The sequence below is a fragment of the Wolffia australiana genome, chromosome 7, assembly GCF_029677425.1.
Source record: "Wolffia australiana isolate 7733 chromosome 7, ASM2967742v1".
Lineage (NCBI taxonomy): Eukaryota > Viridiplantae > Streptophyta > Magnoliopsida > Alismatales > Araceae > Wolffia > Wolffia australiana.
Genome location: NC_135841.1, coordinates 17,192,232 through 17,217,500, shown reverse-complemented (window position 1 = coordinate 17,217,500; position 25,269 = coordinate 17,192,232). Strand labels below are relative to the sequence as shown.

Here is a 25,269-nt window from a genome sequence, read left to right as displayed (position 1 = left end):
TTAGTAATAATTTGAAAATTCATCAACTAGATGTGTCTAAAGCCTTCCTCCATGGTGATTTACATGAAAAATTTTCATGGAACAACCACCAGGTTTTAAGGATAAAAAATTTCCTCATCATGTATGTCGATTGAAAAAATCACTGTACGGTTTGAAACAATCACCACATGCATGGTTTACAAAACTCACTTCTCAACTACAAAAACTTGGTTTTGTTGGTTCAAAAACTGACACTTTTTTATTTTTCAACTTACTACCTGATTTTCTTTTTTATCTATGTTGATGATATTCTAATTATCGGTCCCAATACTCTTCATATTTTAGATGTTATTAAACTCTTGCACTCTAAATTTGAGATTAAAGATCTCAGACCTGCACATTATTTCCTAGGAATTGAATTCATTAAGCATCATGATGGATATTTCTTAGCTCAATCAAAATATATTTCCTCTATTCTTGAAAGAACTAATATGGAAAATTGTAAAACTGCATCTACTCCCTGTGTTTCCCTCTGAACCTGTTGACTCAAATGATCCACTTACGGATGGCACCATACGTAGATAAACAGTCAGTGCACTCCAATATCTTACACTCACACGTCCTGACATTGCCTTTGAAGTCAACAGAGCTTGTCAGAAAATGCACTCACCGACAATTGGTGATCGTCAATTTCTTAAACACTTAGTTTGATACTTAATGGGTACAATTCTACACGGTTTTTTAATTTACAAAGATTCATGTTTTACATTAAATGCGTTTAGTGATGCAGACTGCCAGGAAATAAAATTGACAGAAGATCAACAAGTGCATTTCTTATATACGTAGGTAAAAATCTTATTTCTTGGAGTTCTAAGAAGCAACCAACGGTTGCACGTTCAAGTACAGAGGCAGAATACAAAGCTCTTGCTAACTGTGCCCCAAAGATTCTTTGGGTTCAATCACTTCTCAAAGAAATCAACATTGAGCAAGATCATGCTCCAGCTATCTGATGTGACAATAGAACCCCGTATTTCATCCAAAGAATCTCTTAATTGTTCCAGAGAAACTAGAAAGAGATTATTGGAGCAACTTATCTAGCGGGAAATCCAATTTTTCATGCTAGAACTAAAAATATCGAAATAGATTTTCATTTTGTCTGTGAGCAGGTTGATTCCAAGAATATTACGGTGAAGTTCATCAGAGGAGATAATCAGCTGGCGGACGCTCTGATGAAGCCACTCTAGAGGGGAAATTTTTTACTCCAACGATTTAAGCTTAACGTCCGTGATTGGTCATTGCACTTGACAGGGGTTGAAGAGGAGTCAGCAACTCGCGGAGCTGACATGACCAAATAGGAACCTTAACCTAGAGTAGTTAGTTATAATTGGACACATATGCCTTATACTCATTAGAGATTAGATAATTAGGATTCAATATAAGTTTCGACATAGATAGGGTTAAATATAGATATGATTCAACGGCTAGGATTAGATCCATTGTAGCCGTTATGCCTGTTGAAACGGCTATGATTCACATAGATAGGTTTAAATATAGATAGGATTCGCAGCTGGGATTAGATCCATTGTAGCCGTTATGCCTGTTATAACGGCTACAATTATAACAGATTAACTATACGTTACAACTATAAACCTTATAGTATAAATGCAAACATTGTTAAATATTTTAGTAGTGAAGAATAACAACGATCTTAATCTTGTTACGGTGTCCTCTCTCTCTCTCTCTCTCTCTCTCTCCTTCTCTTTTTTCTTCTTATTCTTCTTGATCGTTAAAGCGAGGACAGACGCTTTCAATGTCCACTTAAGTAGACTCCTACATGTTAATTATGGAATACAATATGATGTCATGATCTGGTTGCTTAATTATAATGTGAAAATAATGCACATAGTTTGGTCATATTTTATCATGAAAATTATGTAATACTTCTATACGTTGAGTAATGAAATCATGCAAGAACAACATGCAACATCTACACAGAAAAAGATCTTGGCATGAAATGACTGCACCTTGGTATGTCAAGTAGTGGTGTGTTGAGTATCTTTCTATATATTTGATGTAGTACGACAGCTGGGATCATTCAGCTCGTGTTACACCACTGGGGAATGAAAACAAACATGATATGGAATATAAAATGTTAAATGTATTTCAAGAAGTTATCGAGAAGTACGTCAGGCGTCGAACGACCTGAAACACATATCAATTGATCGACACTGGACGGGTTATGACGTTGTCAAGCTACCAGTGATCCGTGGGATCAGCTTAAAAGACCGACAGTGTGGAGGATGATATTCGTCTAAGAGTGTCCTCACCGTCAGCGTGATCTAAAAGTCTGGGTACCATCAAAGGAAATCAATTAACACAAATATGGAGGCTAATCCTAAAATTCAGGTTTAAACCCCTTGTGGTGATGGGAAATTTAGAGATCGATACTGAAAGAGATAAATAACACTGTAAAATTAAGGGGAAAGATGACGTGACTTGAGGGCTTGGGTCAGAATGCTGGGGCTGACTCAAGACATCGAGTGAACGTACCATGCGCAGCATGGTCACGTCCTAGGCTTGGAGAGTGGAAATCCCAAGAGCAACTATGAGGCTGCAACTGTCGATATCCTGGTGAAATCCATGGTAGATTCAGCAATTCGTTTGCAGAGGTCAGGGAAGGGCCTGTTGTTGAAGTAGTCTCAAAGCTTCGCCATCACTATTGAAGGAGAGTCATTCGTGGCGACTGGATTCTTCTTTACGTGCGGAAGAGATACCGCCCAAATTTGATGATCGGATAAACAGGTCTATAGGCTTCGGTGTTGAATTTGGTGCGCCGAAGAGATGCCATCGATTGATGATTCAGATTCCCCGATTTGCAAAGTTTGGACATTCGAAATCCACGATGCTCGGGAGAGATCACCGTGGCTAGAGGCGAGAGTTATGGGAAGTGGTCGACCGAACCGGCAGCCCCTATGGCAACTGGAAATGAATGTTGCGTAATGCCAAATCTCGTAGTGGTCACCGGGTCCACGGGTTAACTGGAGAAAAATGCAGCCTGAAGAGGAACGGTTTGAAGAAAAGGTGGCATCTGGACACTTCATTGTATGACTGTCGGACTGATTGAATTAGGAAATGTAGAAATCAATCTTTTGTTGACCTTCTCAAATTCTTCAACTGTCGAAATCTTTGATGGGCTGTCTGATCCTTACATTCGATTCAACCAATAAATAAACATTAAAGAGGGACAACATTATCACCGCGTCAAACTTTTTGATATCACAACACTGTCGATAAATAGCCCGCTCGTACATGTGATCAGTTGACAAGGGACCATCAGCTAGTAACTAAATTCGCAATCAGCTTATCTTGTGATGGAAGGGGTTGGATCTGTCAATGGAATTCTAACAATCCTAGATACAATCTGAGAATGAAGAGGAGATAACACAGAGAAAGGGAACTCTAGAGCAACACTATCGAAAAAAGTAACTGCTTTCTACGATGACAGATCTGGATATTCAAAACACAACAACATCCCCCGTCCACTTCCCCCCTTCTTCTTATAAGAAGAAGGGGCAGTTATGGAGCTAATCAGGCCTCTTTTTAAGGGGGGAGCTTATTGGGCTCCCTTTAAATGGGTCTTGTAGGGGGAAAAAGGAGTTTATATGGACTGTTCTCACCCCTTAAAAGGCACAATTAGGACAAGTAAGAAACAAACATGTACGAGGGTACGGCCGGTATGCACACAGGAGGGGCCTAGTGACAATCCAAAGACAACAAAAAATTGAAAGAATGTAAAGATGCACGATACAAAGCATGACGACGATGCTGCTTCTCAAACCTGATAGCAGAAGTGTGGGTTCTTCATGTCGGCTCGGGCTCTGTGAAGTGGCTATTGACAGGTCTGTGCTTGATCAACTGGATGGTCCTTTATCATCTTCCCGGGGTGGGAAGAACTCGGCTCCGATGAGTTAAAGCTAATGTTATCTTGAATAGGTTGGATGAGCTCTGGTCGTAGCCGAAGAAGTTCTGCCTCTGAGATGCACGTGTCATTGGAAGACGGTCGACCCTGCTAGTGCACCAGGAACTTGCATTCCATTCGCTTCCCTGTAGTGTTATTTACCTCCTCTAGTACTAACTCGATATGCTCATGCCTCAATGGGGACAAGATGGGAGGGGGTAGATGGCTTTTCTCGCTCTACTAAGGTTCGAGGGACTGTGAGTCTCAATGATGGGTGGCATAGGTTGGTATCGGGCTAGATCGCTAACGTTGAAGATGGGATAGATCCCCCAATATGGCGAGATACCCACAATGTAGGCGTTCTCACTGACCACACGGACTATCAGGAAAGGCCCGACACTACGAGTATGAAGCTTCGTAGCAACCCAGGAGGGTATCTCTCGGGCCTCAACTTGACCATGACAAGATCTGCCGCGGTGTAGCTAACTGACCTATGACTCATATCAGCCGCGACCTTGTACTTCTCGTGTTGCAGGACGATGCAAAAATGAATGTCATGATGCATGTCCCTAATATGTTGTGCAAATGCAATGTCATCCTCGGGAGCTCTAGAATGTTTTTCTACTTGGGTAAGGTCTAAGGGCTTACGAGGTATCTGACCATAAACGATCTCAAGCGGGGTGCGACCGATGGTAGGTTCACCGAAGAATTAAAAGTGAACTCAGCACGGGGTAGGGCACGATCCCAAGTGGAGAGGTTGTCTCCCAAGATTGAACGTAGTAAATTCCCTAGACTAAGGTTGACTACCTTCGTCTGCCCATCCGTTTGCGGGTGATAGGCCGTGGAAAATTTAAGCTTCCTCCCATCAAAACCCACAGGGTCTTCCCGTAATAGGTGGTGAATCACACATTGCGATCTGACACGATGGACTGTGGTACACCATGTAAGCAAACAATCTCGTCAAAAAATAAATGCACTACTCGCGATGCGTCTGCGGTCTTCGAGCACTGTATTGTATGAAGTGTGCCATCTTAGAGAATCGATCGACTATGACCATTATAGAGTCGTGTCATCGGGCGGTCTTCGGGAGACCAAGAACAAAAAAAGGCTCAACATAGACTGCTCCTAAAGTCGAGTGTCGCGCCTTCGGAACCTAAGAAGATGTAGTGAAGGAGGATTTTAATTTTTAAGTAATAAGCCCCTTTGACATCTTTTCATCTGCAAAGAATTCTCCACGTGAAAACACAGAGACTTTGGGTTGATCTTTGAATAGGAAAAATAATTATCACATAACTGAAAGTTTTGACGAAGGCGCGAGTTTGCGAGTGGGAGAAGTTATCCAACATTCTTCAAGAAGTCAAGATAACAGAAGTCACTTATCCAACGTTCTGAAAGAAGGCAATATTATGTTTACATAAAGAAGTCAAAGAAATAAAAATCAGGTTCCGAAGGTTATCCGAAGGTTCAGCATTCATGAGTTTATGATGGACTGGTTCTCGAAAGGTTATGAAATAAATATGTATGAGAAAGGTTCTGCAAGAAGTCACAAAGTTATTGCACGATCCACCCGCTAAGCTAATAAATGATGCATAAATAAGAGAGTGGGAGGCCGGCTCCTGCCTCGGAAGGAGGTGCACACCCATGATGGAATTCATTTACTTCGTAATTGTGGGTTCAATGGAGAACTCATTTACTTCGTAACCTTTTATTGGTACCATTCTGTTATCGATCACAACTGGGTCAGTTGGTGATTCACCAAAATGATAAAGGTCCCGAAAAAGTAATGTGGAGAAGAGGAATCAACAAACAATCAGGGTTCCGACGAAGAATAACAAAGAAAAGAAGAAGCTAATCAAGGAAGGTTACGAAGTAAATGACCCCAAGAAGTAGAATGGAAAGGGAAACCCTGTTACGAGTAAACAGAGAGGAAAGATCTCCATAGATTCCTATCTCATTCCATTCCAGTGGCTCAACCAGTAACCAAATAGCGAAAACTAAAAATTCCATGATTTCGCGGCTCATTTCGACCAAGAACCGGAAGAAAGAAGCGGTTTTTGGCATAGCTTGCTCATAGTGTATCTCCTATTTGACCGAAGAAGCATCGAACCAGTCAGAGTTTCTACCTTCTTGGGACTCCATGGACCAAGATCTACTTTCATTATATGGGCAATATCGATCTACTTTAGTAAATCATATGGATCCAGAAAAAGCTTCTTCTTTTGAGGAATTTCCAACATCTCTTTTCCATTTCCATTTACCCAGTTCATATCTTTGTTTTGTGTGTTCCCAGGAATAATTCGATCTCTTCAATTTCGGGATACTAAAATAAGGTTCTGAAAGGTTACGAAGTCAAGTTAAGTCAAATAGGTCGGGAAGAGAGAGTAAGAGGTCAGGTCAGATGAAACGTCGGTTGGTTCCACCACCACTATAAATTGGACATCTATCTATAGACTTCAAAACTCAATAAGAAAGAGCTAGGCGCAGTTCTTTTCTTTGTGACCCTTCTGCTTCCACTGTAAACTCACGCCTTGCCCAGTTCCTTTCTAAGTAAAGTAATGGAATGAAGAAACTGGTAACATGTTGACGCGAAGACCTCCAAACTGAGGGTTCGGTCTATAGAGGAGCGCCCAGTGCCCAGACCGCTCTCTAGCTGACAGATTCTTTTTAGAAGAGAGGGAACATGTCACATTAGAAGTGAACCAGGTGTCCTCTAATCATAATCACCACTTCTGATAAATCAGAACCTCTTTTAGTTTAGTAGACTCAGCTATTCATTGTTCATTCTGAACCTTTTTATTCATTCGCTCCCCCAAAAAAAACACAGTGACTTTCTTTCAGTTCTTATTTCATAACCTTCTGCAAGAACTTCGTAACCTTCGGTGCTCCTAAAGTCGCGCCTCATTTGAGTTTGGGTTTGGATGAATCTGTAAAGTAAAGGTCAAAGGATGGAACCCTTTTCTCGTTCTCACTCAAGTTCTTGAAGCATACGCCTGCATTTAACAAAACCTCGACCTGTTCCGTTGTCGAATATCCACTTCCATTACACTACGTTCGAACAGTTGAGCGATTGCTGGCCAGTGATAACTTGTAAATTATAATGTCTAATTGATGAATGTTATATTACATTTATGTGTTTTAATGGCCATATTTGCATGTTATCACATATAAATGGAGATAAATAACTTACACCTTGATTTTATTACTTTTTTTAAAAAATAGTACTTTTTACATGGTATTTGACCTCTTTGCATTGAATAAATATTTTTTTACAGGGCTTAAAATACTGCTAAAGGTTGGTAAGGGTTTTACTAATTTTCTGGAATTTTTCCATATTTTTAAATATTTTTCTGACCAATATTTAATCAAGAAATGATTTTTACGAATTTAAAGAATACATATTTCATTTATTTGGCATTTTAGAAAGCATTTTATAATATATTTATATATATATCATGTGGCATCCACGTCATTCGCCCCAAATTTGGGAAAATAAGTGGATGCATTTTTTTAATAATAATGAAAGAGAGAGAGGGAGCATTATTGGCTCATTATGGCATCACAAATCGCGAAGCCATAATGAGCAAATCATTAGATCGCATGGAACTACATGGCGCGGAAGGTGAAGAAAAAGCTACGTTTTTTTTATTAGTTGATTCTTTTTGTGCAATAAATGCACATGGAGAGTCTATCACTGCGTGCATTTATTAAAATAGAATCCTCGTACGTAGTCGATTAGCCGCGTGTATTGATTGCAGGCGGCTAACCGACATAGGTGCACTTATATTAATAAAAGGACGTCAGCTATATTTAATACATGTGGCGTCAATTCGCCGCGTGCATTTAATGCACGTGGAAATCAATAATGCATGCATTAAAACAAAATACGGTAAGCTCATCTTATTTTGTCTTTTTCTATTTTTTTTAGAAAAATGAAACAAAAAGGGCGACATGGCATTTTCTTAATCATTTAAATGAGCATCATTCTCCAATGATTATGGCTGGGGGAAGTGTGCAAGTACATGTCAGAACGTGATCCGAGAATGGGGAAAACGAGAAAAAAAAAGCGCCAACCAAGCAGGAAATGCCATTTTATGAGATATTGTGAAGAGAGATAAAAGATCCAACGGTTGAGATTAAACACTAGTAAAATGGCGATATCTTGAGATCTAGCCATCCGATTGAGTTGAAATTTTGAGGGCATGTTTGTCTTTTCCCCCTCTACAATCCATATGGTCAGATCTTTAAATAGAGGATGGGAAAATGCGAAAATGACTTTTTGAAGCTCTCCCCAAGGATTTGCCCAAGAAGGACACAGGAGTTGCTTTGGAAGTCGATAGATCTTGGTTCATCAGTGAAAATTATAAGCTTCTAATTTGATTTTTGGACTTCTTCTTGAACGATTCTAAAATGCCAAGGCATGGGCAAAATGTACATGCCCTTGAAGTTTTTTTGAAATAAAATTAGCCTTTCATTGTGATTTTAATTCGAGATCTGTTTTTTAATCCTTAGTTCTACATTGATTTGGAACATTTCTGCATTTTTAGATTTTCAGATTAGGATTGAATTTCACCTTTTCCCCAAATTCTTCTACTTTCTATCTCTAGGTCAGATCTCTCTAGATTTTGAAATTGATTGTTTAGAAATTAAATTAAACATCTAAAATACCTTAATCCAAAATTTCATAAAAAAATCGTCAATGTTCAAATCCAATTTTAAAACCCCCTTTTGTGCTTATTAATTCCCAATTTTAAATACATATAAATCGACTGATAAAAATTATTTTGATTGGGAAATTGATAATCTGAATTGATTTGATATTATTATCATAATTATCTTACTCAAGTGTGTCGACCGAAAATAATAGAAATCAAAATTATGTTTTTACTTGATTTGATAAATTATAAACATAATTAATGTCTATTAAGTGCAAAATTAATTCATTCTTGGATTAATAATTAAAAATCGGATAAATCTTGCTTAGTGCCTCCCTGTCGTTCGACCCCTTGTTTGCTCTATACACAGTATTTAGTGATTAAGGGTTATTATAAATTTTATTGCATAAGTCTAAAAGCCCAAACAACGACGTAATTACGCATCATTTTTAGGCTTATCAATTGGCGCCGTTGCTGGGGAGGCACGGTGAGTATATAAAATTACACATAAAGATATACAAAATTATTGAGCATAATTGTCTTGCTATATTGTGAATTTGTAGTCAAATTTTGTTTTAAATTCAGAATTTTGATTTTAACAAACACATCGTGGAAATCCAAAATTTGTCATTTTTTTCATTGTGTTAATTTTCTTGTTGAGATAACCTTTTCATTAAAACAAACTATCAGAGATTGAATTGTTAAAACAAACTATCGGAGATTTGTTTATGTATTTTTTTGATTGAACTAACGTGTACTAATCGTTTTCTTGAGTGCTTGTGTTACAAAAGAAGGTGGTCATCACAATTGGGACTTCTGTACATCCATTGCGGTAATTTTTTACTTTTACTTTTGATTCTCACATTCTGATATTACAGAAAGGGAAGATCCTCTCAAAGGGAAAATTTAACATAATAGAAGTCCGACAAACAATACAATCACTGGACAAGGTACACATTGTAAAACGATTAGGGAAATGATGGAATTTCCTACATATCCTTTAGATTCGCATGAAAATACTCCTCATAGGAAGCTTAGAGAATTTTATGAGCCACCAAGTTTTGAAGAATACCTTGCACTTGAGGAAAATTATTTTAGGAATCATAGAGATGATCCTAGAGAAAGCTTGAAGGGTTTTGAAGAAAGAAAAATTGAATCTTTTGAAAACCCTAATTTTGAGTTTGAGAATTCTCTAAATTATCCTAGATATCAGAAGCCACCATCTCCTATAGCCATAAGTCCAGGTATAAGTTCTACTATTATGGATGTGAGTTGTAGCTCCCAAGTGAATACCGCCAGTACTAATATCCCTACAAGATCAAGTTCTCCAACAACCAATGACTCACCTATTAGGTCTCCTATCCCTGATCATTCTCAAATAGTTCCGGTTGTCCAAACTATGATATCCATGATATCTCAAGTGAAGGATCATATGATGGAGTTCAATGAAAGTGTGTAAGAAGAGAAACGTATAATCTGAAGTATATTCGTGAAGGGGTGGGGGGTTCCTCTCTTATGTAGAGGAGGAGAGAACCCTACAGGAGAGAGAGAGATTTACAGTAATACCCCTGAAGGGGGGGATATTTACTCACACTCCCCCTCAAGCTGGAGCGTAGATATCAAACATGCCCAGCTTGCGAGAGATGACGTCATAGGAGGTGGTGCTCAGTCCTTTGGTGAAGATGTCCGCCAACTGGTCCGATGATCCCACATGTGGAGTAGTGATGAGTCCCGCGAGCACGCGATCACGAATCGCTTGACAGTCGATCTCAATGTGCTTCGTCCGCTCATGAAAGGTGGGATTGCTGGCGATGAAGATAGCGGCTTGATTGTCACAGTACATTGGCATAGCCTCCTGCACAGGAAAATCAAGCTCGCGAAGGAGAGAGCGTATCCACAGAAGCTCCGAAGAGGCGTGCGTCATGGCGCGGTACTCGGCTTCTGCACTAGATAGGGAGACGACCCGCTGCTTCTGACTCCGCCACATAACGAGGTTTCCACCAACAAAGGTGTAGAAGCCCAAAGTGGACTTCCGATCCCCCCGATCGCCAGCGAAACCTGCATCCGAGTAGGCCTCCACGCGCAAATGGCCATGGCGCTGGTAGAGTAGCCCCCAACCCGGGGCATGCTTCAAGTAGGCAAGCACGCGGAGGGCAGCGTGCCAATGTATGTCCTGAGGAGCATGCATGAACTGACTGAGTAGTGCCACTGGATAGGCAATGTCAGGGCGTGTAATAGTGAGGTAAATAAGCTTCCCAACTAAGCGTCGGTAAGGCTCAACATCAGTAAGTAGCGGAGAAGTAGAATCCCAGAAGCACGGTTTGCTGTCGATCGGGGAATTTCGAGGTTTGCACCCTAGTAACCCCGCTTCCTCCAGCATATCTAGGACGTACTTTCGCTGATTCAGGATCAGCTTACCTGGCTGATGTGCAAACTCTATGCCGAGAAAGTACTTGGGCGTACCCAAGTCCCGGATGGTCAGGTGCTGATGGAGATAATGTTTTACTTGAGCAAGTCCCTCATGATCACTGCCCGTAAGTAAAATATCATCCACGTAGACCGCAAGAATGACCGTGCCAGTGGATCCGTGTCGACGAAACACCATAGGGTCCACCGTGCATGGGGTGAGGCCCAAGGCAAGCACAAGCTTGCTGAACTTGGCAAACCATGCACGTGGACTTTGCTTGAGGCCGTACAAAGCACGCTGTAGATGACATACCTTGCCAACCGAGCTTGGAGTGATATATCCGGGCGGTTGCTCCATGAACACCCGCTCGGTGAGCTCCCCGTATAAAAAGGCGTTGGAAACATCCAACTGATGGAGGGGCCACCCCTGATTTACCGCAATAGAGAGAAGAACTCTGATAGAGTTCAAACGTACCACAGGAGAGAACGTCTCCTTGTAGTCGATGCCGTAGGTCTGGGTGAAGCCGCGTGCCACGAGACGGGCCTTGTATCGATCAACCGTGCCATCGGCGTGATACTTCACCGTGAATATCCATCTGCAGGTGACGATATTCGTATTGCGCAGACGAGGAACAAGTATCCAAGTCTGACGCTCGGTGAGGGCCGCATATTCCGCATCCATAGCCGCCTTCCAATGGGGACTGCGCAGGGCCTCCACATGGGTCCTCGGTATCGACTCGGATGTGAGGGAGAGGGCGAAGGCACGATAGGTGGGGTGAAGACGGTCATAGTGTACGTAGGTAGAGATAGGGTGAAGGGTACAAGAGCGAGTACCTTTCCGTAGAGCAATGGGGAGATGTAGGTCTGTCGATGCCGATGCAAGGGGCGCCGAACTTGCGGACGTGGGCGAGGACCCGCTTGGTGGCTCGACGGAGTCCGGCTCCTGGGTAAGTACTGACGGAGTGGGCGGTCCCAAGCGAGGAGGAGAAGTGGAGGAGGAGGGTGACTCAAGTATTACGGCCAAGAGAGGCGGAGGAGCAATGGAAGAAGGAGACGAGGGTGTCAGAGTAGACGAAGTAGGTGGAGAGGTGGACACAGACGGAGTGGTGGTGAAGTAGCGAGTGGTCTCAAAGAAGGTTACGTCGGCCGATACAAGGTATCTGTGCTGATCAGGAAGGTATACACGATAACCTTTCTGAGTGCGAGAGTAGCCAACGAAGACGCCTTTGAGGGAGCGAGGAGCTAGTTTGGACAAATTTGGGGAGTGGTCATGGACAAAGGCCACGCACCCAAACGTCTGAGGAGGCAGTGTAAATAGCTCACGATCGGGGTGTAGGCGACGGAGAGGGACTTCACCACCCAGAGGAGAGGAAGGTAAGCGGTTAAGCAGATAGGCAGAGGTGAGGAGGGCATCCGACCAGAGATAGTGAGGGACGCCCATCTCGATGAGTAGGGTGCGGGTCATATCCAGAAGATGACGGTGTTTCCGCTAGGCGACACCATTTTGCTGGGAGGTGTAGGGGCAAGTGGTCTGGTGGATAATGCCACGGGAGGAGCAAAGATCCCGGAGGGCGGACTGAACAAGCTCCAAGGCATTATCCGTGCGAAGAATTTTGGGGGTAGAGGAGTATGGAGTGGAGATCTCTTGGAGGAATTGACGAACAGAGGACAGAATGTCAGTGCGGTCGTGGAGAAGGTACACCCATGAGAGGCGAGAAAAATCATCGACGAAGACGATGTAGTAGCGAAAGTGGGAAGGGGAGGAGACACAAGACGGTCCCCACACATCACAATGTACGAGATCAAACGGTTTCGTACACGGAATAGAGTCACGACGGGAATAAGTAGAACGAAAATGCTTGCCTAACTGGCAAGACTCACAATCAAAAGGAGATAGTGTCAGCCACGGAAGGGCCTGTCGAAGTTTGGTAATACCAGGATGGCCCAAACGACGATGCCATTGGAGAGAAGTGTCCGACTGGGAGAGAAGACAACAGAAACCAGTCGGAGGGAGATCAGGGACAAGTTCGTAGATACCCCAGCCGGTCTCACGTCCCAAACCAATCCTCTTTCCCGTCTGCAAGTCCTGAAATGTACAGTGGTAAGGAAAAAAAGATACGGAGCAAAACACGGATTTTGTGATAGCGGAGATGGAGAGGAGGTTAACGGGAAAATTGGGTACGTAGAGAACATCCGAAAGGGGAAGGGAGGGGGTCGGTAGGGAACGGCCTTTGCCCCGAACGGGACAAACACGACCGTCCGCAATGGTGACCGTCTCAGGGTGAGGAAGGCTGGCAATTTGAGAGAGGAGAGAGGAGGTACCTGACATGTGTGCAGAGGCTCCCTAGTCGATAATCCAGGGACCCGAAGAAGATGCAAGTAGAGCGGTACCTGAAGTGGAGGTCGACGCAAGGTGAGAAGTATGGGAGCCCGAGGTACTCAAGGTATCCGTCGGAGTGCGAGTGGCAAGCATGCGGGCTAATTCCTCCCGGGAGATAGTGAGGAGGTCCGAGGTCGAGGCGGAGTCCGTCGTGCTGGAGTGGGCAACCTGGTCTGGCTTACCAAACTTCTGCCAGCATTTGTCGGAGCGATGGCCAAACTTCTGGCAATGAACGTAGGGGGGGTAGAGTTTGCCATCGCGCCCGCGTCCCTTTTCCCGACCGCGACCACCGTTATCAGAGCTGCGCCCGCGAGGGCGGGTCTCCGAGGAAAGGGCGGTGGAGTCGGTCAAGAGGGGAGTGGGGACGGGCCCCAGAGAGCTAACCCGCAGAGCGGTGGAGAAGGCCTCACCCAACGTCGGGAGAGTGATCAAGCTCAGAATAGGGCCCTGAATCTGAGCGCCGAGGGTGGGGTCGATGCCTGCCAGAAATAGTCCAACTGCTGTCTCCTCACGATAGTGACTCTGCACGGTGAGATCTGGCGTGTAGGGCTGATAGATCTCAAGCTGGTTGAGGAGAGAGCGCAGTGTGGCATAGAACTCCTGAAGAGAGCGAGTACACCGACGGGCGCGAAACATCCCTTCAACGATCTCCACCGTCCGACCAATGTTGGAGCGATACCCGTACATACAGGCCCATTCGTCCCAAATGGCCTTGGACGGAGAGAGGAGCTGCATCGGCTCGACGATGGTCAGAATAGCCATCTTCAGAAGCCAAGAGGTGACCGCCTGTTCTTGAGTGATCCAGGTGGCAAACCGGGGATCCTCCAGAGAGGGCGGGTCGTCGGTGAGAAAGGAGAGCCGACCATGGATCTCAAGGAACCGACGGAACCCGGCGGACCACATGGCATAGTTAGTGCCATCAAGTAGGGTCGTCGGGCCCTGGAGTCCTGTGATAAAAGTGTGGGATGGGATCGGGAGATCCAGAGATGTACCCAGATACGGAATCAGTGGCGGAAGCGAGAAGGAGGCCGACGATCCCTCGCGACGCTCCATGACAGCAAGTAGGTGAGGAGGGGAGCGTCGACGCGACAATAGCCCGGTACTGGATGCAGGGCGGCGGCCGGATGCAGGGCGGCGTCCGGATAGGGTCGGGCGGCCGGATTAGGCCGGCGGGATGCAGGGCGGCCGGCGGAAGGTAGGGCGGCCATCCGGCGGGAGGCAGGGCGGCCAATCGGCGCAATGCAGGGCGGCCAACCGGTCGGGATGCAGGGCGGCCGGATGGGCGGCGACGGGCAGGATGCAGGGCGGCCGGAAGGGCGGCGGCTGGCGGGATGCAGGGCGGCCGGGCGGCTGGATGCAGGGCGTCCGGCGGGATGCAGGGCGGCCGGAAGGGCGGCGGCGGGATGCAGCGGCCGCCAGCTGGATGCAGGCGTCCAGCTGGATGCAGGCAGCGGCGATGGTGGGCGGCCGGTCGGGTGCAGGGCGGCGGCCGGTCGGGTGCAGGGCGGCGGCCGGTCGGGTGCATGGCGGCGGCCGGTCGGGTGCAGGGCGGCGGCCGGTCGGGTGCAGGGGGGGATATTCACTCACAGAAAGAATTACAAAAATAGAGAATGATAGATGTCAAGGACCTATAGGTGACATATTAAGCAAATAAAATAGTGAAGGATTAGCCCAATTAGGAGATAAAGTAGGAGAGCCAACACTCCAAAACCCTCAAATCACATCAGGAAAACCTGTAGGAAAACCTCCTAGGAGAAGGAACTTATATAAGAAGCCATTGGAACAAAGAAAGTTTAAAATTACATGTGAAATTGGAGGAACAAAATTCAAGAATGTAGTTATAGATCTTGGTTCTAATCTGAATATCATACCTTCTTCTATGTTTGAGAGACACCTATAGGAAAGGTAATGCCCTCTTCTGATGTTGTCTGTTTTGATGATGGAATCCAGATAGCTTCTAGAGAAAAAATCTCCAATATTTGCATTGATATAGAGGGGTTTCGATTCAAATCTGATTTTGTGATCCTTGAAGGAAAATCAAAGAAACACCCTTAGTTCTTGGTAGATCTTTCTTGAAAACAGCTAGAGCTATGATTGATATTGAGGAAGGAGAGGTAATCCTTAGAAAAGAAGATAATATTGTGTCCCTTAGTTTAGATATTTCTGATAGCAAAAGTGTACACTTTGAGGATTACATTAAAAAAATTCCTAAGGAAGAAACTGTGGTGGACGATTTATCTTCTCAACCTAGTTCTATCCCTAAAACAGTTGATTCGTCATTACCATCCATTAGTCCACCGTCTCACAATTTCTGTAAACCATCATGCATATCATCTCAAGTGGGACTTTTTGCTTTAAAAATAGTTAATCTCCACTTGAGAAATGACATGGAGAAATTAAATGATCAAAAGAGTGAGATGCATGAAAGGTTAGAAAAGTTAAAAATGGAGAATGAATCATTGACTAAAAAGTTTGCTGCCTTACTAAAGAAGGAAAATAGGTCTATAAATGGAAGGAGGATTAAGTATTTCGACATGATAAGGAGGTAGGAGTGGGTATTTAGGGAATCATGAGATGTATGAGCATAAAAGATGGATTCCTATGCGATATCTGTCCATGAGGACAAAATGTATTTCAACCCACAATCAGGAGCGAAGAGTATGGATTCCCAAATCCATCTTAGAACCTTTAAAACAATATCACATAAGGAATTATGGATTCCCAAGTTCATTATAGAGCCATTTGTAAGACACTAAATATTAACATTCATATAGCTTGTCATTTTTGTTTCTTTCTGTAATTGTATTTTTCTTTGTTTGCAGTTTTACTTTCACAAATAATGGGAACTAACCTAATTCCCCAACTTTCATTTTTTTTTGCTTTTAGTTTTTAGTTCTCCAATAATAAAACAAGAAGAAGAAGCATAATTCTTATACATGGTAACGAGATGTCGGCTCAACATTAGTAAGTTCTCCAAAAATCAAGGATCACGCCTAAGGAGGTTAGCAAATCTGAACTTCTGAATTATATTTATGTTCATTCCTATGCAATGAGGACATTGTATATTTTAGTGGGGGGGGGGAGAACATTTCATGCGCTTAGAATTGCAAACCTTTATTTAGATCATTATGTCATATATTCCATTTATAAATTAAAACCCTCCTTTAGGAGATATTCTTCATCCATTAATTCAAATTACATGTGTAGGGAAGCTTGGGTTTATAGTGTATCATGATCATGCAAAGATGAAAAAACCTTGATTTTGGATAGTGTGGGAGTCAATTTCCAAATGGCTAGGGTATCTAGTGGGTGTGTAGGAGATAGGAAAATCAAAGGATTTAAGCACTATGACACAAAAGGTAGAGAGTTGAGTGAATTAAGGACCCCCACCGCGCCACCATTCACTGAGCCGACCCTACTTGAACATTTTTTATTCTTTCATTGAGTCAATCTTACTTTAGGGTGGAAGATAGGCTTTTCTCCAAGTCTTAAAGCACAGAATTTTCTTTTTCTTGATTCTCCACTCACATTGCCATTCCATTTGCCATTTCATTTGTTATACCATATGCCATATACCTTTCCATTTCTTTGAACCTTTCTCCAACCAACAGCCTTTCAAGGATGGTAGCCATCTCCCAAGCCATTCTATCTCCGTTTCAATGGGATCATCTATATCCCTTCTCTATCACCATTTCTGTCTAATTTTTCTCTTCAATTTCTGAATACATCTTCTTCTCCCCCAATGATTTTTACGTAATGCCCTCACTAGAGTCAATGATGATTCTCTTCTCTCTAATTTTACACAATGTTTTAGTATGTTCTTTTCCCCTTACAAAAAAGTCCTCAACTTTAAGGGGTATATGGAATTTAGACCCTGTTCTTTATTCCCTATGATATGAGGGGTATATGGAATTTCTTTATTCACTTTTCTGTTCTTATCATTTGAGGGGCTCTAATTTTCACCTCTAAAGTGCACGTTTCTTATCTAATAGGTGGGAGGGTACTCTAAGTAGTGGGTACCTCGTAAGACCTCGACCCACCTACTCGGATCTTGTATGGATATGCATGAAGGGGTGTTCCTATGTGTGTGCAGGGGGTGCTTTGTTTGCTAGAAAGGATTCCTCGTTAAGTCAGGGGGGTGTGGACACACTTGCATGAATTCGGGTAACGGCTACAGGGTTCGACTTTCGGATAAACTGTACCCGACAAGGGATGGATTTAAACACGTGAACTACTGATGGTAGGGATAACCGTCCAGGTTTTATTGTGAAACAAAAAAGCCTCTCCGCCACAGCAGGCAGGTTGGTTCCTCCGTCGTCGCCGGTTTTGGTGAGTAGACTATAGGATAAGTTGCTAAAACAAACAGATGAGAGCTGTCGAGTATAATTCTGAAGGCAGACTGTTGGCAGCAGGTGGGTGGCCCTCGGAAATGTGGGCAGGTTCTTCTTTTAATTTCAGAAAAATTATTTTTTGTAATCAGAAGAAGACTGTAATAGCTTAAGATCAGAAAAGGTGTGTTAGCATTATGCATGCATCTCCGTACAAGTGCTGTGTACAGCCGGAAAGATCAAACCAATTCCGCTCACCCGTAGTACTAGCGTAAAGTGCGGTCGGGGGGCTAACATAAGGCGCTTGCAACTTTCAAAGATCTTTCTATCTAGTCTATCTGATGGAGGACCACCTCGTGCGGCATGCCCCAACTCGTCATCAGCCCCGTCGCGGAGCCTGAGTCGACGTGAAGAACCCGAGCTTTCATTACCAGGTTTGAACCCGGCTTCCGCGTCGCGCTGTTTTCTCGTATTCGTGTTGTTTTGTTTTTTAACTGTTTTGCGGAGACCCCTCACGGTCTTACGGTGGCCCTGTTTTGTGTCGTTGTTTTCGTCACTATAGACTGCAGAGGGGAGGCCACACCTGCGCATGTACAACCTTCTTCCCCATTACAGTTCTATGTCATTTGTCATTTTGTTGCACCTTTGAGGGAGGGGAGGCCATGCATGGCTTCTCCCTCCTTGACGAACTCTGTAAGGGGGGGAGGGAAGCCGACTAGGCCTCTTCCCCCTGAAAAGGGCCCATTAGGGCACACCCCTTTCTTCCTCTCACTATATAAGGGAGGGGCGGAGCATCGCCCAGAACAAAACTTGCTTGATAACGAAGAAAGAAACTGTCTCCTTTTTTGAGTTATCTCTCACATAGCTAGCTAGGGTTCTACCACCTCCCCCTCGGTGCTGTTCCTTTTTCCTCGCCGACCTACATCAGGAGTGAGGAAGATCGCTGGAATTAGTGGTACTATCATGTGGGAGTCCACCGTCATAAAGCATCGCAACCCGTTGTTGCACTCACTGCCGACACGTTCTTGCACTCCCAGCCGCTGCCCTATCCTCTTATTCTTGCCTCAACAGCAGCGGGAAGTATGGGGGCCGTCTCTTGGGACTCATCGCCATCTTGGTGGCCTACTCTTGTTCCCCCCCTCCCTAGCCGCTGTTTGTCTCTCATCGCCTTCTCCTTGAATCATCGTCGTCCCGTCGCGGCTGGCGCATCCCTCAGTGTTTGAAGGTTGATTCCCCGCAGAACTCCCGCTCCACTGACCAAGTTAGAGCGAAGACCGGATTGTTGCCGTACGGCCCTCTACCGGGTCCACTATGCTGCAGGGCCGTCGCCCCTTCGTGCGGTGATTCTATTTTCATTTCTCATTGTTCGACTGGGTGTGAATGCTCGGCTATATCTTCTCAAGGGACTCCTTATTGATCGTATCACTCCTGAAGTCGCCAGAACACTCCTCGAGCATTATCGACCACCTGGGGTAGTGCATTCAATTATGCCTCCTTGTTGCCATCTGCAGTGAGGTGAACAGGCCACTCCACCCAGAAATGCCAGTCCATCCCGTGGTTGCCCCGATGATCTGGTTTGTGGTCAGCAGGCCCCAGACGCTCGCTCCTCCGAGCTCTCCTTCGGTGGCTGCATTACCTCCTTGTGAGCGGATAGCTATCCTTTCCACAGGTTACTCCCAACCCATTCTTCTCCCCTTATCTTTTGAAGTATCGTTACGTCTTCTAGTGCAAACACTGACTGTTCCCCTGCCCCTAGAGAGATCCCTAAATGATATCATAGGAATAGCCACCTGCTCGGTGTAGGTAATTTATTGACAGTGTCGTTGAAGTGTGTTAGCGACGACGGTACGGACGCTGCCGGATGGTGGTACGTCCCCCACTTCGTCGGCCCTCGAGCTGATCCCCCGAATCATTGGGAGCCTGAACACGGCTCGACATCTTCGGTGTCATCACCTGACTGTCGCTCTAGATCAGTCGGTTGCTTCGTTTTGTCTCGTTGAATTTCCATTAAACTTGCATGCATTTCATTGCGTCATCGTTTCGTTCATGGTAAAAATATCCTTGTGCTGTGACACGACGGGTTGAACCGGTCATGTTACATCACTATCTATACTATATATAAAAAGAGATATCCGCTGCGTAAGCAATCTTACTGTGCGTGACATGTGCTTGCTTTATCTACATGCTGCACTCAATCTTTCTTTTAGAACCAACTTGCCCATTTTTCTTGATTTGGAAGAAGTTCAAAAGACAGGGTTACGGTTGGGCCCCCTACCGCTAGTCTGACTAGCTAGTGAGTGGTTCTTTCAGGCGGAAAGCAGGTTGGGCCCTACGGGCGAGCATCTTTCGCACCACAAGCAGCATTGTTCGCCACCACTTGAGAAGCAAAATATTCGAGAGTCAAGCAAGGCGTGAGTTTACAAGCGGGTGCGACTTTAGGAGCAATAAATGAAACAAAGGTTTGACTTTACTTTAGGATAAATACATGCATAGGTAGTGGTCTAATGACAAGGGCCAGAGACTACAACTCGGGACAGAGCCGTACGATGCGGAAGTGTCACATACGGTTCCCTAAGATGGGAGTGGCTACCCAGTGGAGCTTATAAAAACTACCGCCGGTGAGGTCAACTCTGCTTTGGGACCAGCCCTTGCTCTACTATTGTTATAGGGGTATGGGGTTTGAGACAAAGAAAGATCAAGGCAGCACATCAGTTTTTCCTATATACTTCACTTGGACCTTTTTTATGCTATTAGCTATTCTGTTGATTCTTCTCCAAACAAGAACCACCGATTCATAAATCTTATTAACCACAGAATTTAGTGAGTTGTCCCAAATCTTTATATGGATTGCTTCTTTCACCTCTTTTGCCATCAAAGTGCCTATGGTACCAGTTCATATTTGGTTACCCGAAGCCCATGTAGAGGCACCTACGGCTGGATAAGTCATCTTGGCAGGAATTCCTTTAAAATTGGGAACCCACGGGTTTTAAGATTTTCAATCCCCATGTTTCCCGAAGTGACACTACGTTCCACTCCTTTCATTTATACTCCAAGTGCGATTGCTATAATATATACTCCCTTGACCACTTCAAGATAGATCGATCTTAAGAAAATCATTGCCTACTCCCCAATAGCCCATATGAATCTGGTGACTATTGGTATGTCTAGTCGGGTGGCGGCCGTTAGGTCACCTATTTTGAGTTATGGACAAAAAGGTTATGAAGGAACTGAAGAACGTGCGGCCCATCAACCTACTAGCAATGGGGGAGAAAATATAGCATGTCGCAACAAAAACATCGACTCGAGGCAAGCCAGATGTTCCAAAAACATAACCCCCAAACCGGGATGGGAGTGGGGGGCAAGATAGATAGAAATGTTGGATCCATAATAAAAAAATCGATATGCATCTGGTGGAGTCTACATCGTACGTAGAGCGCCCACGTCATCTCAGTTCCCTTATCCATTCGTCCAATACACTATTTCATAGAGGTGATGCTAATCACTGAAGGAGTTGTGTTCTTGTTGTTCGTCACCTTAACGCATTCCTTGACATTGTCCCACACAGAAAGAAAGAGTGCGGAGCCCCGGCCTGACCTGTAGGTCCGCTAACATAAAGCGAGGAGTTGAGCTGCCGAACCAAAGTCACTTTCATAGCCATACTTCCTACAGCTAACATGTGTCCAGTCCAGTGGGAATGTGCAGCGCAAATGAACGTGAGCTGCTAGACCGAATCCCCGCTGGCCATTGGGGAGCGAGTGGTAAGGCCCTAATCTGCAAGGGAACGGATCATTCATTGTTATATTGGGACAGGTTCACAAACGACAACTCCAAATGTCACACATCCGCCACCTATCTGCCATTTAGGTGGCACCAGCAAGATTCAGCTAAGGTAAGGTTGTCTTTAAGTAATAGCTGCTCCACTCTGCAGCAGTCTCTTGAACTGATTAGCATCACCTTCCTGCGCTCGAAACGAATGGGTGCTGTGCCATGGGGCAGTGATGGCGAAGCCCTCAACCTATCTACGTTTTTTTCCTTAGGTTTAGGATAAAATTTTCATCTTTTTAGTTAGGGTTTTCCTTGTATTTCATGGGGCCTGTATAAAGGACCCCTAGGTTAAGATCAAAACAGAATTTTCCTTTTGAGAAATAAATTTTTGGAAAGACAAGAGAGGTTAGGAGAGACCTCGAAAAGGCAGCTCCGCCGCCGCCGGCCCCTCCCCGTCGGCTGACCGCGCCCGCGCTGCGTAGCCGCCGCCCCTCGGCCCGCTGCCCGCGCGCCGCAGCCACCGCCCCTGCAGCTGCCATCGCACCTGTCCTGCGTAGCCGCTGCCCGCGCCGCCGCGCCGCCCGCCGCGCCGCTGCCCGCGCCGCCGCCACGCGCCCACGCCGCCGACCGTGTCGCCACCGCCCGCGCTCCGTCGCTCCGCGCCACGCCCGCCGCCGCTGTCGCACCGAACCGCACCGCCGCCTCGCGCCGATGCCCCGCGCGGCGGCCCCGCGCTCTACCGCTCCGCGACACCCTGCCGCCGCCTTCCATGCCGAAGCGCCCTGCACTGACGCGCCCCGCGCTGCCCCTCCAGCCGTGGACGCCGACACCGCTTCTGACCTGAGCCGCCAAGCCCAGGCCGCGCCCCCGTGCGCCTTGGCTCGGCCGACCGGTCCAATGAGCCAATCAGCCTATTGGGCCAACGCCAACCAGCCTGGCCCATGAGGCCCCGCCGCCGAGACCGCGCCCCGAGGCGCTAGCTGCCCTAGCACCCCGGCTCGCGTCCCGAGGTGCCGTTTCCTTTGGACGCCTAGGCACGCTTCTCGAGGCGCCACGTCAGCCCTAATGGGCTAACCTTATTGGGAAGCCGCCCGCCCACTTGGCCCTTTGGGCCTGGTCATGAAGGACCGTGGCCCAAGCCACGGCCCAGCCTTGGCCCAGTCTGGCCCTGCCACCGCCGCCCCGGGCCGCCACCTCCGACCGCCATCGTTACCTCTGGCCGCCACTCGCCGGCGCTCGCCGCCGCTCGCCGCTCGCCGCTGCTCGCTACCGCTTGCTGCCGCCGCCGCCGCCGTCGCCGCCGATATCCGCCGCCGCCATCCACCGCCGCAGCTGCTTGCCGCTGCCGCCGCCACCACCGTTGTCGCCACTCGCCCCGCCGCCTCCGGCCGCCGCCTGTTGTCGCCTCTGACTGCCGCCGGCCACTGCCATTCAAGGTCGCTGCCCGCCGCCATCGTCGAGAGTACCGTCACCGCGACTGTCCTCGCCGCTGCCATCCTTGGCGGCCGCACGCCACTGCCTCGAACGTTGACGCCACCGCCCTCGGCCCGTTGCACGCCGTCGCCTTGGGCCGCTACGCGCAGCCCCTCGGACGTTGCCGCCTGATTGCCGCACCTGGTCGCCGTATGCCGCTGCACAATTCGCCGCTGTCTTCGTCATCCGGCCGACTGAACAGCCCCGCCCACCGATCGTCAGGCCTACCAACGCCTCGACGACTATCCGTGGAGCGCAGACCCTGTGAAGGTAGCGACACCCTCGGCCCATCGAATTGAGGACCCCCCACAGGACTTATCTTTACGGGACACCCACCCCAATGCGGGACGTGCAATCCAAGACGACCATCCGTGAGAAGGACAAACGGATCACGACTCCCGCCACAGGACGTCGACGACGTCCGTCTTGCATCAGGCAGGCACGTAGCGGTTACGATGAAAATAATGTTAGGATCGACGAGCCATTTTGTTAATCAATGGAATGTTTATCCATATCTATTCTATCAGGACTTTATGAAGTCAAGTTTTTTTTTCTGTTTATGCGCTCTTGAAGAACATCAGATCAAATCTTTCATTTTGATTTACGAAATTTGGACCTAGCGAAAAGGACTCTAAGCCTTTGCGTAAGCAAGCGCGAGAGAAGCGGAGCTGTCGTTATCTAAATAAAACCTTACTCCAATTGAGTACATAAATTAAAGGTTTTTTTATGTTTTAACAGAAAACTAATCATGTTGCTAATCGCATGAACAGTTCCAAAGGTGCGACGTTAGGAGCGTTTACGAGCGGAAGCGGATAAAGAAAACTGTCTATCATAGTTGCAAGGGGGGCTGTTCACGGAAAGCGCCTTCAAAACTTAAGGTTTTATTTCAGAACCAATGTTCTGAATGATGCTAGTCAGTTACGAAACAAAGCATGAATAAAAGAAACGTTCGACGATAGCGCTTAGAGCGAAGAAATGAAAATGAAGAAGAAAACAGATTACGAAGTCTTTTTCTTGCAGAACTCTTGTGCCGTCACTTCTTCGCTCCGGTCCTAAAGCCGTGCCTGGTGGAGAAAGCTCAAAGAGCTTCCCTTCGTTCGCTTCGCGGGAGCCGCACAACACATAGCTGGAAGTTAAAGGACCCATACTACCTGCATAACCCTTCGTTCGCTCCGAGGGACCATTGAACGGAACTTCTAAACTACTCGACAAAAGGGAATGCCCCAAGTTCTGATGGGGGACCATCCACGAGACGCCATGACCAGTCGACACCAGCCTCGCTGAGCTGCTCGCGCCGATGCTCGCTAACCGGGGTTTAAGTACCCCACGTAAGCATCCCTAGCTTACTTGCTTTTGTTTATGTTTTTGTTTGTGTTTTTGGATTTCATGGACTGGGCCGGTGTTGGGCCTCGTCCTCATCTTTTACTTTTATGTTTCAATTTTATTTTCAAATTGTAAGGAGAGGCCGAACCACGTCTCGTGACGGTTCGTCCTCCCCCCACGTTCACTTGGCACCTATCCTCACTATATAAGGGGATAGCATGCCCAAGAGAACACTTGAGCCATTTGTTGAAGGAAAATTTACCAACACCTGTCTCCACCCTATCGTAGTTAGAGAGTAGAGAGGTTTGGCTAGCCTCGCCCACGTCGAGATCACTCCGTGGTTAGAGCCCCCGTCATCACGTCGAGACCAATCCGTGACGACGTGTCCAAGCGTCCCGTCAAGATCACTCCGAGCCGAGTAAAGAATCCAAGAAGTCGTCGCCGTCTGGAGCTGAAGAAACCTTCATCGAGATCACTACGAGGGAGTCCAAGGCTGCAGGTTTGACGTCGACAATCGCCTTCCACGGGATTATTCAAGATCCCACCAAGGTTCCCAAGAAAACCCAAGAAACTATCTTCTTGAAGGTTTCTTGGGGCGGTTATAGCTCAAGAAACACCCAACCTTGGGCTCTGCCGCCACCGCCTCCGCCCCGTCGCCCCTCCACCGCCGCCAACCTCGGCTCCATCCAGCGCCGCACTCCGCCTGCTCCCACGCGCCGCCAGCGCCCGCGCGCTGCCACGCCCGCCGCGCCTGCGCCCTCGCGCCACCGCGCCCGCTCCGCCCGCGCTCCGCCCGCGCTCGCGAGCTTCGTGCGCGCGTGCTCACGTGCCCGCACTGCGTGCGCACCGCGCTGCGCGCTTCGCGCGCGCCCGCGCCGCGCGCCTCCCGCTCTCTGTGGCGTGCCCTGCACCGCCACGCCCGCGCCGTGCTAGCGCGCTCCTGCACCCGCGCGACCCCGCGCCCACGCGCCCCCGCGCCCGTGCGCCCCCGCACCCCACTCGTCC

The 25,269-nt window shown here is 46.7% G+C and overlaps 1 protein-coding gene and 1 pseudogene across 1 annotated transcript; one reads left to right on the top strand and one right to left on the bottom strand.

The window, feature by feature from the left end:
• Positions 1-12,484: 12,484 nt before the first annotated feature.
• On the bottom strand, positions 12,485-14,428 carry LOC144706034 (uncharacterized). The gene is made up of 3 exons (XM_078578908.1): positions 13,387-14,428; positions 13,127-13,317; positions 12,485-13,081 (listed from the first exon to the last, which is right to left on the bottom strand). Exons 1-3 carry the CDS (start codon positions 14,426-14,428, stop codon positions 12,485-12,487), a joined length of 1,830 nt encoding a protein of 609 aa, XP_078435034.1.
• A 186-nt stretch (positions 14,429-14,614) lies between these two features.
• On the top strand, positions 14,615-23,757 carry LOC144706033 (NADH-ubiquinone oxidoreductase chain 4-like; annotated as a pseudogene).
• Positions 23,758-25,269: the final 1,512 nt, after the last annotated feature.